The sequence below is a fragment of the Ricinus communis genome, chromosome 8 (assembly GCF_019578655.1).
Source record: "Ricinus communis isolate WT05 ecotype wild-type chromosome 8, ASM1957865v1, whole genome shotgun sequence".
NCBI classification, from domain to species: domain Eukaryota; kingdom Viridiplantae; phylum Streptophyta; class Magnoliopsida; order Malpighiales; family Euphorbiaceae; genus Ricinus; species Ricinus communis.
In genome coordinates, this window is record NC_063263.1 from 7,245,565 (window position 1) to 7,270,090 (window position 24,526).

General features: G+C 30.1%; 1 protein-coding gene across 6 annotated transcripts; it reads left to right on the forward strand.

Annotated features, from left to right (window-relative positions):
• Nucleotides 1–14,879: 14,879 nt before the first annotated feature.
• On the forward strand, nt 14,880–20,958 carry LOC8284674 (phospholipid:diacylglycerol acyltransferase 1). Of its 6 annotated transcripts, none has more exons than XM_015720627.3 (7): nt 14,880–15,267; nt 15,369–15,849; nt 17,430–17,652; nt 17,762–18,045; nt 18,295–18,622; nt 18,896–19,155; nt 19,957–20,958. In XM_015720627.3, exons 2-7 carry the CDS (start codon nt 15,371–15,373, stop codon nt 20,438–20,440), a joined length of 2,058 nt encoding a protein of 685 aa, XP_015576113.1. In that variant the 5' UTR covers nt 14,880–15,267; nt 15,369–15,370; the 3' UTR covers nt 20,441–20,958. The 6 variants fall into 6 exon arrangements, 5 of the variants coding, with proteins under 5 accessions (XP_015576113.1, XP_015576115.1, XP_015576114.1 ...); XM_015720629.3 differs by having other exon boundaries at nt 14,880–15,211; XM_015720628.3 differs by having other exon boundaries at nt 14,880–15,205.
• The last annotated feature ends 3,568 nt before the right edge of the window (nt 20,959–24,526 follow it).

A 24,526-nucleotide genomic window follows, 5' to 3' on the forward strand; every position in this document is an offset into this window, starting at 1 on the left:
AGCTAGAGGTACAAAAGCAATTAGGCCAGGGGAAGCCTAATCTGTTGTTTTACTCTGCAACAAAAATTTGATCCCAGTAAAAAAACTCAAAAAACTTCTTTAAAAGTTTCGGGTTTGAACATTTACTTCCTTTTTTTATAATAAAAAAGAAAGATATTTTTTTTTTATTGACGAGCTCACCTAATATAGAAAAAAATGATACAAATTCAAAAATTTTAAATAAACGCTTTTACCATTTGATTTAAATATTACATATTGAACCTAACTAATTGATAATTGATATATTATCATGAGCTATTAAACTAAGATGTGGAGATCTAATCAAATTAGGTTGATTATTGAAAATTATTCATCAATATGGTTGAGTGATAGTTCTTGTAGTCTGTCCATATCCAATAAAACTTTTACACAGATCAAAGTTAGATTGGACTAATCTTCGAACCACGAACATATCTCTGAGTTACTATAAGTAATGACTTTGAAATGTTTCTTTACTGAGAAGACTTATGTAAGGTCTTTTTGTGGCAAATCATGTATCCTGAATTGCTATCAAATTCACATTGATTTTATATTTTAGTCATTGTATGAACCAGGTAAACGAATGTGACCTTTAACAATGTTTTGATATTTGATTCAAGTGATACATCAATGCTTAAAATTAGTTTATTAAAACAAAACCCCTAACACAAGAGCTCACATGTTATATTATATAAATGAGTTTGAGTAGGGTCTTTTAAGTACATCCAATGGCAATATAATCAACAAGCTTAAATTGGATACTGAAATACAGCTTAGTAGTAGTCATGAGATTTCTCATCCAAGAAAAAGGTGCTCCCCTGTGATTTTCCTTTTCTTGCTAACTTCTATACATTGGTTAAAGTTAGATTTGAGTCTTTGAAACAATTAGAGGTGGTCCTAATGGGGGCATCCATTTCTAGGGACATTCTTCTTTCTCATGTGTCTACTTACCAAAACTTAAGGATAAATTTAAAAAAATAAATTATAACAAATCGATTTTTATTAATATGATATACTTTTATCAGCGCAGTATATGAATTTCATATCAATAAACTATGTATTTTTATTAATGCTGTAAATACGTAGAATAATTATTAAGAAAAATATGGCTTAAATAAAAGCTAAAATTAAGAGATATTGGCCCCATTTAATTTTTCTTTTTTCTTTTCTTTTTGGGTACTTTCTCCAATGAAATTCAACAAGAATGCATTTGCAGAGGACAGCAGAAGTAGAGTTTAATAATAATTTAGCAAGATGTCGTTGTGGAACATATGATAGTGTCACGTGAATTATGAATGATTTTATCTGCCTTCATCTACTAATTAATTAATTAATTAATTAATTAAGAAAGAAGAAGAAGAAGAAGAAAGCCCCTAAAATATAATAAAAATAAAAAAAATAAGGTAGAGAAAGAAGCTTGCTTGTGATTTAACAGTATATGAAATATTCACATTACTCCACATTTTGAATCTCAACTGCCTCAATTTTTTTTGTTAATATTAATATTATTATTATTATTATTATTATTATTATTATGATAATGCGTTTCTTAATAATTGATTATTCATGCGACCTTGTTTTGAAACTCTGTAAAGAGAAACTAACTGTTAAAAGTTCATTTTTGTAATATAAGACAAATATATATACTCAAGCATTTGACTATAACCAAATAATAATTATTCTAATGAGTTTTACATTAAAAACGAAAAAATACCTAATTTCAAATGTTACTTTGCGACTTCGCCTTTTCCTTGTCACCGTATCACCCAACAGATTCTTTTATTCATTGTCAATTTCTTTTAATAAACTTAATTAATGAAGAATACCCAAATTAAATATATACGTTACATAATATTTGGTTATCATCTATAAAATCTATAGAATATTTGTCAATCTAAAATTATATTTTTAATATTATATTTAATAATAAATTAATTTTTAGTTATATAATATATTTTTAGTCCTAAAAATTAGTAATATCAATATTATTGATAGTATTAATGCATATAATACTATAATTAATTAATTAATATTTTTAAAATATTTTTATATTATTGCATTAATAAAATCTTAAAATTTTTAAAAAATTAAAAAAATATATTTAAAATAGTTAGTTTGCTATTATTTTTAAAATATTTGATATTATAAATTTTATTAAATTATATCAATCAACTTGATTTTCTAATCGAAATAATAATAACAGTCATGCAATATATAGGTAAACGACTAGTCTAAATTTAATTTAGAGTATGTCAAAATAGATATTTATGGTAGTAAAATATTTTCTTAAGAGTTTTAACACGGTTATATATTCAAAGTTCGAACTTAATACCTTAATTAAATCGAAAAAGATCGTTAGCATCTCATTTATACGCTCTTGAATAATATTTTAAATTTTCAACCGAGTCTAACGGGATTATTAAGAAATAAAGGTGCAACCAACAGTTAATTCCTTACCTAGGTCCCTTCCTTTGCTTCTTCTCGCTCGATGGGTAGATAATTTCTCCCATTAATTAAGAGATGGGATGTAGAATTTCAGCCAAGAGGCAATGCAAAATGCCATGGCTCCTCAGACCCTTGTGGTAATTTTTTTAGAAAAAATAAATATTTCATTAATATCTAGGAACGTGTATATATATATATATATTAAGTTATTTCAACTACTATGAATCATGTTGATGAATAAGTAAATTATATTTTTGCAGAAATTATATTTCATTCGGTGATGTTAAGTCATATATCAACTTTAAATATGTTGTTTAACGAATCTGGTTGTTGAATTTTAAATTTTATAAAAAAATTTAGATAAATTTAATTTACTACATAATCCATATATAAAATTAATTACATAAATACATGTAATATTATCTATTAGTTATTGTATTTAATTTGGTGAGTCTTTAATCATGGATATTTAAGAGTAATAAATAGATTTGTAAATGGACCAAACGTCTCGCGACCCATGAGTTACCAAAGTTTGGCTCGATAAAAAGATCGTTCAAAATTGTTTATTAAGTTGGTAAAATCAAGCTCGAGCTTAATTTTGAGCTCGATAAATTTATTGAGCCAAACTCGAGCTTGACAGAGTCTAGTTCGTTAGCTCACGAATATGATATTTATTGGCTTACAAGCCTACTTATGAGTTCGAGCTAAATCTCAGTTCATTTACAAAGCTCACAATCTGACTTATGAATAGATTTATTTACTAGCTATTCTATAGTTCATTTAAATTCAAGCTCAAATTTGAATTAATTTTATTTTTAAATTTGAACTTTTATGTATATATAATATAATATAATATTTTTATATTATATATATATATATATATATATATATATATATAATAACTACAATAATAATAAATACTAAAAATACTTAACAAGCTAAAGTTTGAGTTTTCTCTATTATATGACTATTTAACAAATCGAACTCAAATTTTTCTCGTTTAGCATAATAAATAAGCTATTTATGAACCGAACTCGAATTACTCCTGAACTTAATAATATTGAAATAAACTGAGTTTATGCTCGAGCCACATTTGAGCTTTGCTATATTAAGCCAAGCTGAATTCGAGCTTGTCAAAGTTCGACTCAGCTCAATTCATTTATAACACTAGTAATAAATAAACCACTAAATAAAAATATAATATTTAATAAATAATTTTATATATCAACATTTAATTCAATTTATAAAATTTACCTAAAAACTTTTCCAATTCTTTTAATTCTATTATTCATTCCTATAAAAGAAAAAAGAACTTTAATACACACATTACTCTTTTTATGTAAAAAGTTTCATCATTATTTTCATAAAAAAAATATACAACTAAGAAAAAATACTAATATTTATTTATTAAGATTAATTAATATTAAAATTAAAATTATTATTTTATTAAAAATATACTAATAACTTATTTTTTTTATTCTCTCGTCGTTTCTATAAAAAAAAACTTTAATACGCACATTACTCTTTTTTATGTAAAAAGTTCCACAAAAAGAAAAAAATCAATATTTATTTATTAAGAGTAATTAATATAAAGAACATTACCGATCTAAAAAATAATAATCGATCCTGGATTAACTTCCATGAATAATGAGAAAATACGATAGGGAGTGGAGATTTTGATTATTAAGGGCACATGAAGAGGACGTTATAATCTTTTTGTAGGACCATCCCTCCACCCACAAGGTCACTGAACTGATTTTTTAATTATTTGTTTAATGTATTTATTTTTTTATTTAATCTTTTATTGGTCCCATCTTTGACTTCTTGCTATATAAAGACCCACACATGTATGCATCTCCTACGTATTTTGTTTGCCTTTTATATTACTAGTGACTGTGGCTCCATAAAACCCGGAAACTATTGATTTGTCAATTTGCTCCAGTAAATGCCAATCCCTACATAAAATTATATAATAGATTTTGATTTGCCAATTCAATTCAGAAGCATATTTATTCTATTATAATTTGCTCAAATCAATGGAAAAAACAGGCTTTTTTAGATTTTCAATCTCTCAAATATTGTATTATTGTAGGCTTGTCTCTCTATGAATAGATTAAATTTTATAATTTGAGTGCGTAATTTATTTTAAAAAAATTAAATAATTATTTATTTACTATTATTCTGCATTTCTACTATTATTTTAATTTGATAGATAAATAATACATTTTTTTCAATTTGATCATTAAAATATAAATCAACCATCTAATTTTTATTTATAAAATTGTGTTTCGCCCGAGCACACGTGTCGAGTGGTGGTTGGATGGGAGGGGTTTTCAGTGAATATAGTGACAGAATACACGGTGATGGAAGTGATGGAAGCCCATGTGGTCATTCCTTTGTGGGCCACAAAGCCGCTGCTGTTGCCGTTCGGCCTCCGAGATCCCCGTCGACTGGAAGCCCCTTCATCTCTCTTTTATGTCCTTTTCCTCGTCCTGTCCCGCCCACGTGCTAAAGGATGTTTGGCACCTTAGTTTATATATTTATAGGCTTATTTCTTTAAAGATATACTCTATATAATTATAAATAGTTTTAGTTATTCTAATTTTACATACTTTTAAAAAATTTATTCACATAATAATGATTAATATTTATATATATATATTAAAAAAATATGTGGTTACTATAAAATATGCATAAATAAATTTTTAATATTATAAAATTTAATATTAATAATTTATTCTTTTGGATGATTACCATATTAACTTAATATAGAGCGTGTCGAATAAGACCCTTACGGTGACAAAATATTTTATTTAGAGTTTTAATGCAGCTGCATATTTAAAATTTAAATTCGAGATATTGGTTAAACTAAAAGAGATATTTACCATTTTATCTATACACTCTTGAATCAAATTTACTATATTTAGATTTGATATATTCTATTGATTAGTTATATTAAAATGATACATACTTTATCTTTAACCTACTTGTAATAAAAATAATAATTTAAGTCAAAATAATTCTTTTTATGATTATACCTATTAAGTTCTAATTTTTTTATACTAATAAAAATAGCTTTGTCCATAATATAATTATAGAAAAAGTTTTATTGTATTAATTTTCTTTCACGTCTATTCCAACTTATAAGGAATTAGAATTCTAAGTTTGAGAAACTTATTTTTTTGATCAAACGAAAAGCTAAGCCATTTCTTAGGAAATGGCTTATCATTTTAAAAACGGAAGTCAATTTTAAAAATATATATATATATATATATATATATACAAACTTAAGAAAACACAAATTGGCATTCTCAATCTTTAAAGATTGGTCCTAATTAAGTTGCTTGGTTGTCTTTGGCTGTTGATTATGATTCTAAGATTGCTTCTTTATGGAGACATTAATTGCTTTAGAAAATGAAATGTATGGCAAGACAGCATTAATATACACACAAATAGCATTTCCAAATTGGCACATTAGTTAGGGAAAAAAGAAAAAGCTTTGAAATGGGTATGCATGCTTGTCTTCAAGATGACACTAACCTGCCAATTATTTTTTTTTATTTTTTTCTATTACTAATCTCTTCCAAGGTGGAAAGAGGAAAAGATTGCTACTTTATAACACATATTACAACAAGTAATAATGTCCACAGGTTGTCTCTTCCAACTAAACCTATCATACTTTTGCAACTTTCTGTCCTATCTCCTTGCAGACCAAGTAGTAGCAGCAGTAGAAATAGATACGAGTGTAGGAAATATAATAAACATGCTTAACATTCTCAAAGCAAAATTGCTCATCTTTTTGTGGATCAGTGATTGCTTAAATTTAAAATTGATCAGAAATGCACATCTTCGTGTAAAGATATGCTTTTGCTTGCAGCCTATGAGAAGCATTATAGAAACTAAAGAGAAGGTTAGATGTGTAGCTAGCTAGTCCCACTGGAGCACTCATGTGGGGGGACTTTTTGCCTTTACATACAAACATTGCACATTAATTATAGTTTAGGGTTTCTTTTTATCACGCAGATTTGGACTTTCGAACTTGAAATCTTCATTTGGAGGTTCAAAATCTAGTAGATTTTTTTAATGTATTTATGGCATAAGTTGTAGTGATAGTGGTAACAGAGTAAGTACCCAAATAATTTAAGTTGCATGACGAAGCTAAAAGCTTGGTTGGGCATGTCAGATTTGCTGTCCATAATTAATTTAGATGATTTACTTTTTTTTTTTTTTTTTTTTTTGAGATGGAGAGGGGTGAAATGGGATTTGATTTCTAAGATTTCACATTTAAATAGTATCATTTTCTTTGAAATTATAAGAATTATGCAGACAAATTCTAAATCACATATATAATACAATAATAAATGAGGTGTGTTATCTTGAGCATATTTTGGAGATGTCAGATTCCACAATAACCATAAGCTTCATTGCATGAACATATTGGGCTTCATAATTTAATCAGGGCTTCACCTTCTTGGATATCAAGAAATTGGGCCCAAAACATACTCACATTTTACTGGACCAATTAGGATCTCAACAAACAAATTGATAAAAAGACAATATTACATAAACACAAAAATGACAAAAAAAAAAAAAAAAAAGAATTCAAACAAGTCCCACTTTGTTTCTAGATGGCTCTACGAAGTTGAACAATCAGAATATAAGTTCCGCACGCAGGAAGGAACGAATAAGATTTTTTAATCATATTAAAGTAGTGATGGAATACACGTGGCATAAAGGGCATATATATTACATCATTTTATTTTTAATTCAAACAGTTTAATAGTCTTTGTTATTTTATTTGATTTGATTTATGGTATGTGTACAATGTTTATGTGGAAACTAAACTTTTAACACACGTTATTATCTTTCTTTTTATGTTTGATTTAAGCAATTAAGAAAGATAATTTTGGAATGTTAATGACGACAAGCAATCCTTTTATTTATTTATTTATTTATTTTTATTATTAAACAAGTAATGGTATTTGAAATAATAGTTTAGAATCCGATGACTGAATATGATTAGAATGATAAGTCAAAGCAAACTTAGAAATTAATATTTTCTTAGACCAATAAAATTATTTTTGTTATATCAATTTGAAATTAGATACCAATTTGGTGACTTTATTATGCATTTTACTTTTTATTTCATTGAAGACTAATGATATAAGTAGTTGTTTATCCGTGTGTTGTACGACCGTTATTATTATTTTAATTATAAAATCAAGTTAATAGATATAATCTGATAAAATTATTTAATATTACTCTGTCGAATTTAAAAAATTAATAATAAACTAACTATTTTTAAATTTTTAAAATTTTACTAATATAATGATATAAAAAATATTTATTAATTAATTTTAATATTATAAATTAATATATCAATCTAATTAATATCACTATTTTTAAAATTAAAAATTCACTATATCTAATCAGTATTTTTATTTTTATTAAATATAATATTAGAAATATAATTTAAAATATATTTTAATATTATTAAGATATAATTAGTATGCTATTTTTTAGGATAGATTTAATATTATTATCTGATTAGAAAACTATTTATTAGTTAATATAATATTAGAGTATAATTAATGTGCTACTATTTCTTATGATAGAATTAATATCATTATCTGATTAGAAAATTATTTATTAGTTAATATAATATTAAAATATAATTAATATTTTATCTCTTAGGATTAAAGTCGTATTTAATTAGAAATATAATTTATTAATTAAAAAATTAATAAAAAAATATAAAGTTACACATGGATTTAAATCTTATATGTTAAAAGTAGTACATATATCAATATAAGAAATTTATTCGGTCAAAAATTAAATACACATATTAAAAAAAGTTTATGTCACGACCCCACCCGTGGGCCCATGACCGGCACTAGGGAATGGGTAGGCTTAAGGCCACCGAAACCCGTAGTAAGCCTGACACTCACTGATTTAAACAAATCTCATCCCAAATTAATATTATTAAAACCTCAATTTATCTTAATAGTTACACTTTACAAAATTACTTCGGTCTACCAGAAAAAAAAACTAGGCGAGACCCGAAGCTCAGAAAAATTTACAACTGATACATTTACTATTACTACTGCGGAGAATCTAAGATTTACCAATTTACATACCAAATCAAATACATCACCCGATGATGAAGGAGTCGGATTCTTTGAATAAGAGTCGCGAGAGGACTAACAAATACGAATCAAAATAAAAATGAGATCGTTCGAGAGTGAGTTAAAATCAAATAATCTGGGGACTATTTCATTCTTCTCAGAAAATATAGATTATTCAAATCAGTATATCAAACCATGCTCGTAAATACAAATCACATTATAATCATACCCTATTACTTGCTTCACAGAAAATATTAATCATTCGAATCAATATACCAACCATGCACATAAATACAATCCATATTATAATCATACTATAATAAATAAATAAATGAATAAATAAAAATATATTTTTACTTTTACGGGACGAGTGGCTCAGTAGAACCCTAACCCCAAATTCTAACAGCCATTTTGGCTCTCTTAATCCAATAAGACTGGCGCCCAGAGAGCAATGCTCGACCAGGTACCTTACCTCCAGTCTGAACACTTGAATTCCAAATAAGCCGGCGCCCAGAGAGCAATGCTCGACTAGGGACCTTACCTCCGGCAATTTACTCAAATCAGCCTAGAGAGCCATGCTCGACCAGGGCAAACCCATAAATATCTTATTACATGTCCATGATCATTACCCGTGCGCACGCGGTCCTGATGTAACCCATCAGGCGGCATGTTCTATAAGCCACGTTTCCCAAGACACAATCATCCATTTAATAAATATCATTATCTGATGAACTCAACCAACACATATCGAAATAAAGATTAAAGATCTAAGGTAAAACAACGTGCAATTTGTGAGGGAAAAATAATAACGTTTATCTTATTATAACATACTAATAATAATATTTATATTATTTCAAATATTAATAATCAAGTGAAATCATTTATTTTGTGATACTAATAATCATATTAAGCACAAATTCTAAATAGCATATTAAAATCAGACTAGCAATAGCGCAAAGATTAAATGACTTTAACTCACAGGTTTGGCGACCTCCTAGCTCTGCTCCGGTGCCTTGGTAGGAGCGAGCCGAACGAACTGACAATCTAGTCATGGAAAACAATTTATCAAAACGCTGAAACAATCGATCATTAATCCTAGGTCTAGACTCCTAGGACTGACTGTCTAAGAATCTCGACTCGGGAGAATTCTACCGAAAATCCGGCAGAACCTCCCCTACAACACGAACATTACCCCCCGTAAAACAGTCCGGGACCGCCAAAAACACTCCAAATATCCAACAATTAAAACAACGGGAGTCGGGTTCCCAAACTTCACTATTTCCCGACTCCGCCACACAACACAAAATACGAGGCAGGCAAACTGACAGACAATTATTTTTGACTCATAATAATCATCAAATACTCAATATAATCCAATAGACACAATTAAACCAAGAATTCCAAAATCAACGGGCCAAAGATAATTACCGAGACGCTCGATCGCTCGTTCGACTCGCCTCCAGCCGCCGGAGTCCGATCGACGATCCAAACACACCATTGGACTCACAACGACGCGCTGATGACGATCCCCGCTTTCAATTTTTCGATCTGACACCCGATCATCCGGAGAAATTTTCGGACGATCTCGACTGTCGATTCGCAAACGAAGCATGATCGCCACGAAACCAGTGCCAATGCGAAGCTTGAGATGAGGAGAGTCGGGATACATCCTCCGATCATCCATCCTCCGCCAGAGTTCGGCCGGAAAAGCCCAAAACGCTGGCCGCCTCCACTTCACGGAACTCTCCTCCTACCACCAAACCGACGCCGCTACCGCCCAAAAGGGAAGCTCTTCAAGGGGAGCCGATCGCCACCAAGATCGGCCGAACGATGCTCTAAGCCGCTCTTTCTCTCCTCGCGATTCCCGCCTACCACGCTACCGCTGCTGCCGCAAGGCCGACGGCCGACGCCCGGCCGCCACCTACCGACGCTCTCCTTCTTCACGCATTTCTCTCTCTCTACCTTCTCTCTCACCGATTCCATTTCTTTCAATATCGATATTAGGCCCCCGAACTTTTCCTTATTACAACTTGGTCCCTCAACTTTGTTAATTACTTACAATTTCATCCCGCAGAAATCCAATTTGACCCCCAAACTTCTTTTTAGCCTTTCAATTAAGCCCTTAACTATTTAATTTGGGCCAAATTAGAATTTCTGAAAATACACAATTACACAAATACCTCTGACCGACATATTTATTTACAAAAATACCAAGCTCACAAATTTCCATTAAAACCTCATAAAAATAACATTATACTTTCAATCCTTATACCAAAATAAATTTCCAATTTAGTCCTAACACACAATTAAATTAAATAATCAATTTCCAACTTAAAATTTAATACAACTAATCAATTATAATACCAATTTTCTCAAAATTCTTTTATAAAAACATCCCTTACAATTTCTATCATAATTTTCCAATATATAATTTTATTTATATAAATATGTATTTGGGAAAATTTGAATAACCAAAATATAATTATTTCTCAAATAGTTTACTTGAATAATTTCTTAAAATTTCAAACTAATTGGGTATATAAAATAACTTATTTATTTGATTAATATTAAATTTTCATTAAATCATTTCAAATTAAACCCAATAATAATAAAGCTAAAATTAACTTAAATAAAAAATCATTATTAAATATATAAAAATTCCAGGTGTTACAGTTTAAAATTCATAAATTAATATATATAGATTAATTTGGATGACGGTTCCTCCTGACTTTCAACAATTTTTGAAAACCGTCCAAGAAATTTACATATTGAATATAAATTCATTATATACTGTTTTTATATCAATGAGTTTTAACTTCTTTTATATTAATTTTCAGCTCCATCATTGTTAGATGTACAATGGCACGTGAATTATATAGGGAAATACAATTATATTCTTTTTTTGTTGGAAAATATAATTATATTCTAGTAATTACTCAATCTAATAAAATTTTGATAATTAATAATATATATATATATATATATATATATTATAATTTCTAAAATTTAATTTTTTGACATGTGTGCTTAATTTTTAACTCATATAAAATTTATTTTGATATGTGTACTTATTTTTGACACATGAGATTCAAGTTTATATATAATTTTATATTTTTTATTAAATTATTGGTTAATAAGTTACATTGCTAATTAAATACTGACTTTAATTCTAAAAAATAACATATCAATTATATTTTCATATTGTATTAATTAATCAATAGTTTGTTAATCAGATAATGATATTAATTATATCTTAAATATTTTAATATTATATTAACTAATAAATTAGTTTTCTAATTAGATAACACTTCTAATTCTAAAAATAATATCTTAACTTATATTTTTAATTATACAATAATTCTTTTACTTTTAAAAACAGTAATATCAATTATTTTGATAGTATTAATTTCTATAATATTAAAACTAATTAATAAATATTTTTAAAATAATTTTAATATTAATGCACTAATAAAATTTTAAAAAATTTAAAAAATATTTAAAAATTATAAATTTATTGTTATTTTTAAAATATTATAAATTAATATTAAATATTAAATTATATTTATAAACTTAATTTTATAATCGAAATAAAAATAATACTCATATAACATACATATAAACGGTTAGTATTTCATAAATTATGGACGGAAAGACTCAAGTTAAAAATCTCTGGCATATAAAGCAGTTACACACTAGTAGTGGCAGAGCTACCATGCGGTGAGGGGAGTCAAGTAACCCTCTCAATTTGGTAAAAGATTTAAGAACCTCCTTATAATTTGTAGATCAATACTTCTATTGTTACCTCCATTAGATATTTGATTTTGGTCTCACTAAAAAATAAAATTTTAGCTCTTATAGAAAACACATATTTGTTATAGAATGAGATTTCTCTGTGTAGAATATAAAGATAGCTTCTAATACCATAATTTTTTCTATAATAAATTTCTAAGACCATTTTCAAATTCAATAGCAATGAACAAATTAAAATTCATGCAGTCAAAATACCACTAACAAACTAATATGAGTGAAGCCACAATTAATATATGATGCTATACCTAATCCACAATAATAATAAAACAATAGCTTGAGATGAGGCACTGAATTTTTATTTTTTTTAAAATAAGATATTAGTTTTTTGTTCTGTTTCTTACTTTTTCTTTATAGTCAAAAAGATAATTTAGAAATAATAAATATATATTCATAAATTAAGATTATACATTTTGTAATACATACATGATAAGTTAAAAATTAAGTACAAATGGATTAAATTGTTTAATCCGTCTAAGATTTAAGATAATATATAATTATTTAAATTATGTGCCGATACGTATAAATTATAATAATGAATACAAAATAGATATAAATAATAGATACTATAATAACAAATTATATTTTTAAGAAATTAGTTTACTAAATAGATAGTATCTTATTTAAAAATTAAGAATTTGACCATAATTAACCAAAGGCATAAGATTTTAGCTAAGTTATATGCAAATTATATAGATGTGTTGACAGGGCACTATCACCAATCCTATTTGAAAATCCAGTTGACTCATGCTGCTGGCTCCGCGGAGCCAACTTATAATACTAGCGACTAACCCCAAAAATCCACTTACGCCACGTGCCTGAAAAACGTTGCAGCCAACTTAGCTTCAGTAGTTACGATTGGTACGGGCAAAGACATAGATGGCACTGGCACTCCCACGAGACCACATCTCGCTTCAACATATAAAACCTTCATATAATAATCTACATTTTTTTAAAACAAATTTGCACGAGTTGGTAAAATATTATTTTAAAAATTTTAAAATATTTTAAATATATTTTTATAGATTCAAAACTAAATAAATCTCATTTCAATTATTCTAATAAATTACCCATAATTTATATTTAAAAGTTAAATAAATTTAAATGTTAATTAAAATTAATAAAATTGATGGCAGCCGTATTAATAATGATAATAAATTAGAGACTTGTTAATTTTAGTTTTTAATAAAATATATTAGGATTTAATATATAAAATTTAGATTTAAATTTAAAAATTAATATTATTTAAATTTTATTTTATTTAACTAATATAATAATGAGTATGATAGACATTTGACCTTTAAATATAAATTATAGGCCTATTTAATAAAATAGTTAAAATTAAACTTATTCGGTCCCATGCTATAAGTTTAGAGAAGTATTTGGCTATTTATCACATTTTTTATATATGTCAGATTTTTTATTTTAAATAGACATATTATAAAATAATATTTTAATTTTTATTTATTTTTAAAATATAATGTAAATAGTTAATTTGACTCTCTACGGAAATAAATTTTATATTTTATTTTATATTTAATAAATGCATTATAAATTTTATATATTTAATTTTATTGATATATATAATAATTATTTAAAAAAAAACTAAAATAAAAAATTTATTATACAATATTTTATTTTTCATATTTAATTATTAAAAATATTCTTAGCAATAATTATACATCTAAAATTTATATTGTTACCCTTACGGTAATAATATATAAAAGTTTTTAATCAGCCATACATGACGCAACTGACTCACTCTTCTACTCCATACATTCATGAAGATAACAATATCTCTCTCTCTCTCCCTCTCATCTCGTTAAAGTCTACTGACAACAGCATCACCCAATAACCTCACGCCACCTACCTGTCTTTAATTTGCACCCATTTTCAAGGACCCATGCTAGTCTGTCCTCCCAATCATTTTAAACCACGTGTCTGCTTTAGAACTCTTCCCCTGCCTGCCCAAACAGAAGGTCAGCTTTTTGTCTTTCGCTTACTATAATTTCTTGTGTTTGGACCATATACGATCGGTGTAACCCTTCTCTCATATTTCTTTTTTAAATTTAAAACAATATTAATTAATGATAACAACAGAAAACTCAAAATTAAATTAATTAATTAATCACATTATTATCATTAGTACTGTCATGCCAGGATTTTTCTTGACTATTTCCTACGTCATTTGATTGGATGAGTAAATAGAATAATTTTAGAATATAAAATATCAATTAAGTTTCTCATTACTTAAATGTGAAACACATAAAACACCTATGAGTTATTTAATTACATTAAAAACAGTCAAAAGTCTTGAAGTTTATAATATTTATTTTGACGATGATGCTAATAATATTTAAATCATTAATACTTTTGTTTTGAAAAAATCATTATACTTACTCCTAAAATAATTTTATTTATCAATAGATTAAGGCTTTCTGTACTACTATTATTATTATTATTAGCCATTGCACATGCCGACCACCAAAAATCCAAATAACCCAAACGAAAATTACTACATAAATGCCTAACCTTTTCTTTTCTCCTCTCTCTTGCATTTCTTGAATTTTGTTTCGATTACTTTAAAAAAAATTGCCTTTTTCTGAAAGCGCTTCTAGTTTGATCTTAATGGATTATTTACTTTTCAGAAATTAGTAGCTCAAACAAAATTAAGAGAGAAAAAGAGATCGTGGGTTTTTTCAAAGAAAAAGTTTCAAACAGAAAGCACAAACTTTCCGATGTGGCTTGCGAGGAAGTTGGGGATGACATAAATTCTTCTGCCAGTCCGAAGTTTTGGATATAAAGCAGTGGTTTTTGTATTTTCCTTTTTCCTTTTCTGTATCGTTTAGTAAAGTCACATTTGGCTTATTGGGTTTGTTTTATTTCCTCTGTATTTGCTTTCTGTACAAAGACTATCAATAATTAGTTAATAAGCTTAACAAATTTAAAAATCTTATTTTTCTTTAAACCCAGAAATGCCTGTAATTCGGAGGAAAAAACCCACTTCTGAACCCAACAAAAATTCAGCATCAGACTCAAAAACGCCAAGCGAGGAAGAGGAACATGAACAAGAACAGGAACAAGAAGAAGATAAAAATAACAAAAAGAAATACCCAAAGAAGAAGAGCAGTGAAATCAATGCAAAAAAATGGTCATGCATAGACAGCTGTTGTTGGTTTGTTGGTTGCATCTGCGTGACGTGGTGGGTTTTACTATTTCTTTACAATGCAGTGCCTGCGTCTTTGCCTCAATACGTAACTGAGGCAATCACGGGTCCTTTACCCGATCCACCTGGTGTTAAGCTGAAAAAAGAGGGATTAACAGCAAAGCATCCAGTGGTTTTTGTACCTGGGATTGTTACCGCGGGGCTTGAATTGTGGGAAGGCCATCAGTGTGCTGATGGGCTGTTTAGGAAACGGCTCTGGGGTGGAACTTTTGGAGAAGTTTATAAGAGGTATATATAGGTTATTTTGAGTTTCTTTTCTTTTTCTTTAAAGAAAAAATTAATATATATAGTAATACTAATTTTTATGCTGTGGATTTTTTTGATGAAATGGAATTATGAATTGGTTGGATTGTTGCAGTTTATAAGAGTCCTTTTAATTATCAAAGTAGGAACTTTTATTGCTCAATTGCCGATTTGGACGCATTTCCTGTTGAATGTTTTAAGATCCTATGGCAGTTTAGGATGCTGTGTCACTTTTTATCTTGATAGTTTGTAGAAGTCCCAGAGTAGGAAATTTATTCTTTAGTGGGTGATTTGGAGGCTTCTTTCTGCTGATTTCTTTTTGTTGTAAATGTTTTAAGGTCCTATGGCAGTTTACGTTGTGGTGTCACCTTTCATCTTGATAGTTTGGATGTGTCCTATTAATTGCCAAAGTAGCAGTTTTTGTTGTTTAGTGGATAATTGGAGGCATTTACTGTTGAATATTTACTGAGTCTGAATGTTGTTAAGGTGCTATGACAGTTTCGGTTGTGGTGTCAGCTTCTATCTTGATTAGGTAACTTGAGCTTTTCTTCATCCCTTTTTTAACTAGTGTTAATGGTAATATACTAATTGACTTTGTGTTATGGAAATATGCTATATTTTATGAGAAAATAAATTTGGTTTGTTGCTATATATGTAATCACTTGTCACCCAAAAATATGTCTCTATTATATATAATACTTAGTTTATACAAAGTTATTTGCATATTTGATAATCTAGATTTGAGTCTTTTGGTTTTCTTTTTGTTTGATATTAACCACATGGGTAACTTCATTGATATACAACAAGCTGTTCTGGATGAATTATGTGTCAAATTGGTGGTCGCCTCTCTGGATTAAGAAGGCAATCAGATTATTTCTATTTTGAGAAGAAAGGCAATCAGGTTATTGATTGTCATTTACAAATATCTTTTTAGAGCTTCTTTAATCTGATGCAAAAGGCACATTTTCATGGTTATTACTCTTTCTGTGACTTGACAAGTCCATCTTTCACATTTTTATCATCTAACCAGATGTATTAATCAAATGGCCATCAAAACTACACCAATCTAACACAGAAAGAAAATTGCATTCTGGATCAAGAGTTCAAGTTTTTTGACATCTATGAATTCAAGATTACAAGATCCTGTCATTTTAATGTGTCAACAAGTGAAACTTCCCATTTTTTCTCTTCCATTCCTACTGTTAAACTGTAAAGTAAGCTTAGCTTATTCAATGTATCCAAACCACAAATGAAATACTTTATCTGCCTTTTTTTTAAAATTTTAGAAAAGAAAATTCATGAAAAAAATTCCTGCAACTAGATGTTTATGTAAAATCCATGATCTGTTAACAAAGTAAATTCTCATTCAAAAGAATAAGATTCTAAAACTAGCTATAGTCATAAAAAAACTACTACGCACTACCTCCGTATAGGCTTAGGAATTGCTGGTTTAATCAGATATCATCACCTGCTTTATGGTTGTCAGTTATTACATTTTGAACTTCCTTGTATGCTTTTGGTGCTTGGTTGAGTGACTTTTTATAGCTTTGTTGGATATCTTGCAGGCCTCTCTGCTGGGTAGAGCATATGTCTCTAGACAATGAAACTGGATTGGATCCTCCTGGTATAAGGGTCAGGCCAGTCTCTGGACTTGTGGCTGCTGATTACTTTGCTCCAGGCTATTTTGTGTGGGCTGTTCTGATTGCTAATTTGGCACGCATTGGATATGAGGAGAAAACAATGTTCATGGCCTCATACGATTGGAGACTTTCATTTCAGAACACTGAGGTTTTTTTTTTGTTTCCTTGACGTGATTCTTGATGGTATCAGAGATGCTTGTGAAACTTTTTAAGTGCTTGTTGTTTTCATCATTTAATTTTTAACCTTGATTAAACAGGTCCGTGACCAAACATTAAGCCGGATGAAGAGTAATATAGAACTTATGGTTTCTATCAATGGTGGAAATAAGGCAGTTATTGTTCCACATTCCATGGGTGTTTTGTACTTTCTGCATTTTATGAAGTGGGTTGAGGCACCAGCTCCAATGGGAGGAGGTGGTGGACCAGATTGGTGTGCTAAGCATATCAAGGCAGTCATGAACATTGGTGGTCCATTTTTAGGTGTTCCCAAAGCTGTTGCTGGGCTTTTCTCGGCTGAAGCAAGAGATATTGCAGTTGCCAGGTATCTTATCTTGTTAAAATCAGTTTTCTGGCGGCTATTTCATAATGAATGTGGCTTGCTAGGATTTACATAAATGATTAGCATAGTGTAAAATATCCCGAGTAATATTACCCCTAGGTCATGCTTGCATCTTTGACCTGCTGATAGTCAATTAGAGATAATCTCTCAGTGGGAACTTCCTTTTCAGGATGGTAAGATGCTAATATCTTATGCATTCATTGGCTTGTATAATTTGCTCACAACTTGCAGGGCCATAGCACCAGGTTTCTTAGATAATGATATGTTCCGCCTACAAACATTGCAACACATGATGAGGATGTCTCGCACATGGGATTCGACCATGTCAATGATACCAAGAGGTGGGGACACTATCTGGGGCGATCTTGATTGGTCACCTGAAGAAGGTTACATTCCTAGAAAGAAAAGGCAGAGAAATAATGCAACTGATAATGTAAACGAAGGTGGGGCCGAAAGTGAGATTTCTCAAAGAAAGATTGTTAGATATGGAAGAATGATATCATTTGGGAAAAATATAGCAGAGGCACCTTCATATGATATTGAAAGGATTGACTTTAGGGTAAGTCTTTGGAGAGAAACAATCCTTTTTAGTTTTTGTCTAGCCATATCTGTCTTCCATCACCAGATTAATTTATGCAGATTTAGTACATCTACATTTTTGTTCTTGCAGTTACTTTTACAATTTGGTTTGCAATTTATCCTCTTAATTTTTTTCTTAATACGTATGTTGATTTTTCATATTGCTTTCACATATTTTCTTATTTTGCTTTTTCGAAAGCCACAAATGTCCTAATTGTTTCTATAATGCATCCCTTGCTATTTTAATATTCAGGATGCTGTTAAAGGTCGTAGTGTGGCAAATAATACCTGCCTTGATGTGTGGACTGAATACCATGAAATGGGATTCGGAGGTATTAAAGCCGTTGCAGAGTATAAGGTCTACACTGCTGGATCTACTATAGAGCTGCTTCAGTTTGTCGCCCCAAAAATGATGGAGCGTGGTAGTGCTCATTTTTCTTATGGAATTGCTGACAATTTGGAGGACCCAAAATATGAGCACTACAAATACTGGTCAAATCCCCTGGAGACAAAGTGAGAATCTCATATTCTATTGTTATTGTCTGGAATAGTGATTTGATTTCTCTTGTTCGAAAGTCTTTTAAATATGTTTGCTTCATAGCAGAATCTCTTATAAACTCTCAATTCAGTAGGTTCACTTATCAATAGCCCCAAGTCAATAATAGTAAGCAGTTAAAACTTTTGTCAGAAAGCTCAATCTCGGTGGTTAAATTGGTAAAATAGGTGACTAAATTTCTCACAGAAAGCTAAAACTATTGTAGTTTAATGTATAATATATTTAAATCTCCTTTACTGCTACAGTAACATAGATCCTGGCAATTCAAGAATCAAATGGCTTTTGGGCCTCATTTTATCCTATGTAAGTTGATATAACAACTTTGACAGTGGAAAATTCTGTAATGAAGAACTGCAACTTGATATGTCAAAGTTTAAACATGGGAAACTCTTTCCCCTTGTTTGTCGAAATAGTTGTTCCATAATCAAATTCTTCTACATACCATTATAATAATTGATGTCATCTTCAATTTTCTATAGTCCTTATTCTATTTAAGAATCTTTCAAGTAGTTTGATATAAAGAGATTTTTTTTTTTTCGTCTCGTCTTCTATTGTGAAATGCACCTTTTAATGCCTCTTTTCAACTGCTTTTCATTAGTTCTGGGCCTAGTGCATAGTTATCTCTCTCTCTCTTTCCTCTCCGCCCCCCTCCCCCACCCCCCCTCAAATGCTGCGAATTATTTGATTAAGCCACTAAATCATGGCAGTCTACGTTTTCTTCATATTAACTATGCTTGATATGGTATGCTGGTTTACAGGTTACCTAATGCTCCAGAAATGGAAATATTTTCCATGTATGGAGTTGGCATACCAACAGAAAGAGCTTATGTTTATGAGTTTTCTCCTGCTGCTGAGTGCTACATTCCATTTCAGATTGATACATCAGCTAATGATGGCGATGAAGATGGCTGTCTGAAAGATGGAGTCTATACTGTTGATGGGGATGAGACTGTTCCTGTTTTAAGTGCAGGCTTCATGTGTGCTAAAGCTTGGCGTGGGAAAACCAGATTTAATCCTTCAGGAAGTCGAACATACATTAGAGAGTACGATCATTCTCCTCCAGCTAATTTGCTAGAGGGCCGAGGCACCCAAAGTGGTGCCCATGTTGATATAATGGGTAATTTTGCTTTAATCGAGGATATTATGAGGGTGGCAGCCGGGGCTACAGGAGAAGATTTGGGAGGCGATCAAGTGTATTCAGATATCTTTAAGTGGTCTCAGAAGATCAAATTACCACTGTAATTGCAAAGTGCTGGAAATTTATTGACTCAAGCGAATTCATGTTACTGTGGCCATTGCTATAGGTTCAGGCTCCAGTTCTGAATGCATAGTTCTAGATGTATACTTTCTCAACCCTAGCCACTGTAATAATATTATCTATTAGTTTTTGGACTACAGCTATTTGCTTGTGAAAAAGGCAAAGATCTTACCCCATTCATTCCTATAATCTGCAGTCAGTGGTTGAGGAAAATTTAATGAAACTTGCTCATTTCTTCGTTTACAGAGATGTGTGGACCTGAGGATGCAAGTAATTCCATCAAAAACAGCTTTTCTGTTTGCTTGTGCTTGCTCTGAACATTATAATTATGGAACAAGGCATCTATGCTTTCTGATTTGTTATCTGAGAGTGACTGTGAAGGAAGCTGCAAAGCTGGCCGTGTTGCAGCAGATTCACATATACATTAATATAAAGCTGAATTACAGTTGTTGCCTTTGCTCTTATTAAGATTCGTTTAATATATGTCTCATGTTTCTGTACTTCTTATATCTGTATAATATCAAATTTATTAGCTTTGATGAATTGAAATTACCATGTATTACTTTTGATCAGAAGATGAGATGCTTATCATAGAGTAGTTTCCAATATGTAGATACTGTTTCATGCTTCATGGTGCATCAAGGAATTGAAGAATAATCCTGAAATTCTCTATAATGTCCTTTCTTTTAGTCTGCAGATTCTTGTAATTCTGAATTTACTTTCTTTCAACATTTCTAAAAGTATTACTCATTTTACAAAGTTGTTTCTGCATCTCACATGATTCCCAACTGGATGATTAAAATAGGCAATGTCATAACCATTAGGGATTTTCCATTATGGGACTCAGAATTCAGAACCTCTTATGTTCATAAACTGACTGTTTCGGTAAAATCAACATGCTTGACTATCTTTTATCATGTGATCAAGTATCTAATCTATCTATTTTTTTTTTTTTAAGACATCAAAACAGAGACATAAAACGTTATCATTTTAAAAAAAAATTAAAGACTTGCATGCATTCTGATTCTTCCTCCCCAGGGGCCACATCTCCATCTGGCTAAATATAGACTGAAATTACTTTGATGAAAATGCGTGGAAATAACACTTGTCAATTTATATAAAGCAAAATTTATATATAAAGCAAAATTTAATTATTGACGCACTCGAAATGTGATTATTTCGTAGAATTAAAATTAACGAAAAAAATAAGTTGCATTCTAATTATATCTCATGATAATAGTTATTTAAATTTTTGCATTTAGTTGATGCTATGGTTAAATAAGTATATACAGTAGAATCTCTATAAAATAATAATTTTGGGACCAGGAAAAATTATTATCTTATAGAAGTTATTATTTTATCAATAAATTAATATTTTATCGATAAATTAATATTTATTATTTTAGAGAGTAGTTAATATTTTATACATTATTTTTTATTAAATTCATATAAAATTAATGAAAGAATTAAAGAATTTATAAATTATTAAAGGAGTAATGGGTGTTCCAGCTAATGGCGATCAAGATCCATATGATAGTAATGTTTTACCACATGTTTCTCCGAAAAGACTTTTCTTGCGGTGGAAACTTTGAAAAATTACTTGCTTCAACATGAGAAAAATATATCAGATGTGGTCTATGCTTTGCAAAAGATTAAAGATGAAATTGAATTTACTTCACTTGCAAATAAGAAACAATTGACGGGTAATTAGCTCAGCTGGTACCAATCCTTGGCACTATATATCAATTTGGTACCAAGACTTTAATTTGAATCGATTTGATAACAAACGTACGTAAAAATATTTCAATTTAGTACCAACGGTCAAATTCCGACAGCCGATGCTGACGTGGCATGCTGAGTAGGAATTTTCCGGGTGTTTTGCCCGCTCAGCGTGTGCCACTTCAATTAATGACGCTGAGCCGGCAAAATCCCTAATTCTCCTAATTTCCCCCAATTTTCCCTAATTAACCCCTAATTCTTTAATCCCTATTTCTATTTCTCTCTCCCCTCTCCTCTCCTATTCCCCTCTCTTCTTCCCCGCTCCCCTCTCTTCTTTCCCATAACTCCTGTTACCCCCACTGTCACAGCATTCTCGCATTCGAAAATCTCTCATTCTTTCTTAGTTCATTGTCGATTTTTTCACATTGCAGAGTGCGTTTTACATTGATCGCATCGCACTATGTCTCTTGAATGGAGGCGAAGGGAAGAAAGTGAAACGTAGCCCGTGTACTGTAAGTCATATAACTTGCATTTTGTAACTTGTGCTCTGTATGTAATGGTAACTTCACTTAAAATAATGGTAACTTGCATTTTATTCTTGTGCTCTGTATGTTGCATGTTGATGGTTGTGCTTGATTTTTGGTAACTTGCAAAGGATGATCTTCTGTTATGTGTTTTATTATGGTGTTTGGTATTTTGAAACCCTTTTCCTTATTGATTTTCATTGTATTGAGTGACTGTAATATAGAGAATGGCATTGATTTGTTTTATCTATTTTACCATATGCAGTGCCTCATACAGAGTATTTCAATATAGAATGGCATTGTTTTGAGGTAGATGGTAGGGGTAGGAAAGAAATTAGAGATGTTGGGAGCATAGATTTTTGTTCTACTGATATGATGTCAAGATTAGAGATAGATGCAATGGCCAGAGAATTGGTTCTAGTACTTGCATCATTTTCTATGTTTTGGAAGCATCTAAAGAAAAGTGACACAGATGGTTTGAGAAATTTAGATAATGACAGTGATAATATTGAGATATCTTTAAGTGTTGATGAGTCAAGAGTGATTCATGTTTATGCTAGGGATAAGGTAAATATGCAACAAGATAATTTAGAACCAACTGAGAATGTTGTGCATGCTAATAATATTGAATCATCTGAGGAAGTGAGAATGCTAAGTAGTGATGGCACTAGCTTAGAAGAGGTACAAATTGAACATGATGGTCATGGGGATGATGGTAGTGAGGAGTTTGAAAGTGAGGTTGATGAGGAGGACCCTGAATTTGTTAATTTTGATTATGACTTGCATGATGATGATGATGATGATTTATTTGAAAAATTTATTGATATGGAGTTAGAAAGGGATAAAACAAGGGTTAATGAAGAAATAATTGGAGGTGAGGGTTCATATGAGACTGTTTATGCACCAAGTGATGAGCTTAGGTTATGCTCTTCATCTGATGACAGTGATATTGATTCGAGGAAGACAAAATGACCGATTTTTAATGAGGAGACAGATATGGCCAACCCTAATTTGAAGATAGGCATGTTGTTTAGTACTTTTAGGCAGTTTAAAGATGCAGTGAAGAACTACTCAATAAGGAGCAGGAATCAAGTAATTTTTGGTCCAAAAACAAAATGTAAAGCAAAGTGCAAAAAGAGATGTGGATTTTTTTATTTGGGCTTACTTGAAGACAGATGATAAGAATACTGTGCAAATCAAGTCTGCAAAGTTTGATCACAGTTGCACTAAAGAGCATTATAACAGACATGTTAATGCTAAGTATATTGCCATGAAGTATGTGGAAAGGTTTAGGGCTGATCCAAGTTGGGCAATTCAATGTATTATTCAAACTGTTAAAGAGGATATGACAGTTGATATGTCTAGGCTAAAGGCTTGGAGAGCTAGGAACATTGCTCTAAAGTTCATTGATGGTGATGAAAGAGAGCAATTGGGTAGACTACATGATTATAAACTTGAGTTGCTAAGGAGTAATCTTGGGTCCACAATTGTGCTACATTTGGAAAAATAAGTGTTCAAGGGTTTATATGTCTGTTTTGCTGCCCTAAAGGATAGATTCAAGTATTGCAGACCTTTAATATCAATTGATGGTTGCTGGTTGAAGGGGATTTATGGTGGGCAGCTACTAACAGCTGTGGCAATTGATGCCAATGACTGTATATATCCAGTTGCTTGGGCAGTTGTTCAAAAGGAGAATAAGGATAACTGGAAATGGTTCCTAGACCTACTAGCAACTGACTTGGAACTCAACAACAGTCACCACTGGATCTTTGTGAGTGACAGAGAAAAGGTACAAGCTTCTAATCCTTTTATTTTAATATTTTTTTA

Coding starts and splice junctions, on each gene's coding strand:
- LOC8284674 (XM_015720627.3), top strand. CDS start 15,371: ATGCCTGTAATTCGGAGGAAAAAACCCACTTCTGAACCCAACAAAAAT. Junction 17,653..17,761: donor TTTCATTTCAGAACACTGAG/GTTTTTTTTTTG, acceptor TTGATTAAACAG/GTCCGTGACCAAACATTAAG. Junction 18,623..18,895: donor TTGAAAGGATTGACTTTAGG/GTAAGTCTTTGG, acceptor TTTAATATTCAG/GATGCTGTTAAAGGTCGTAG.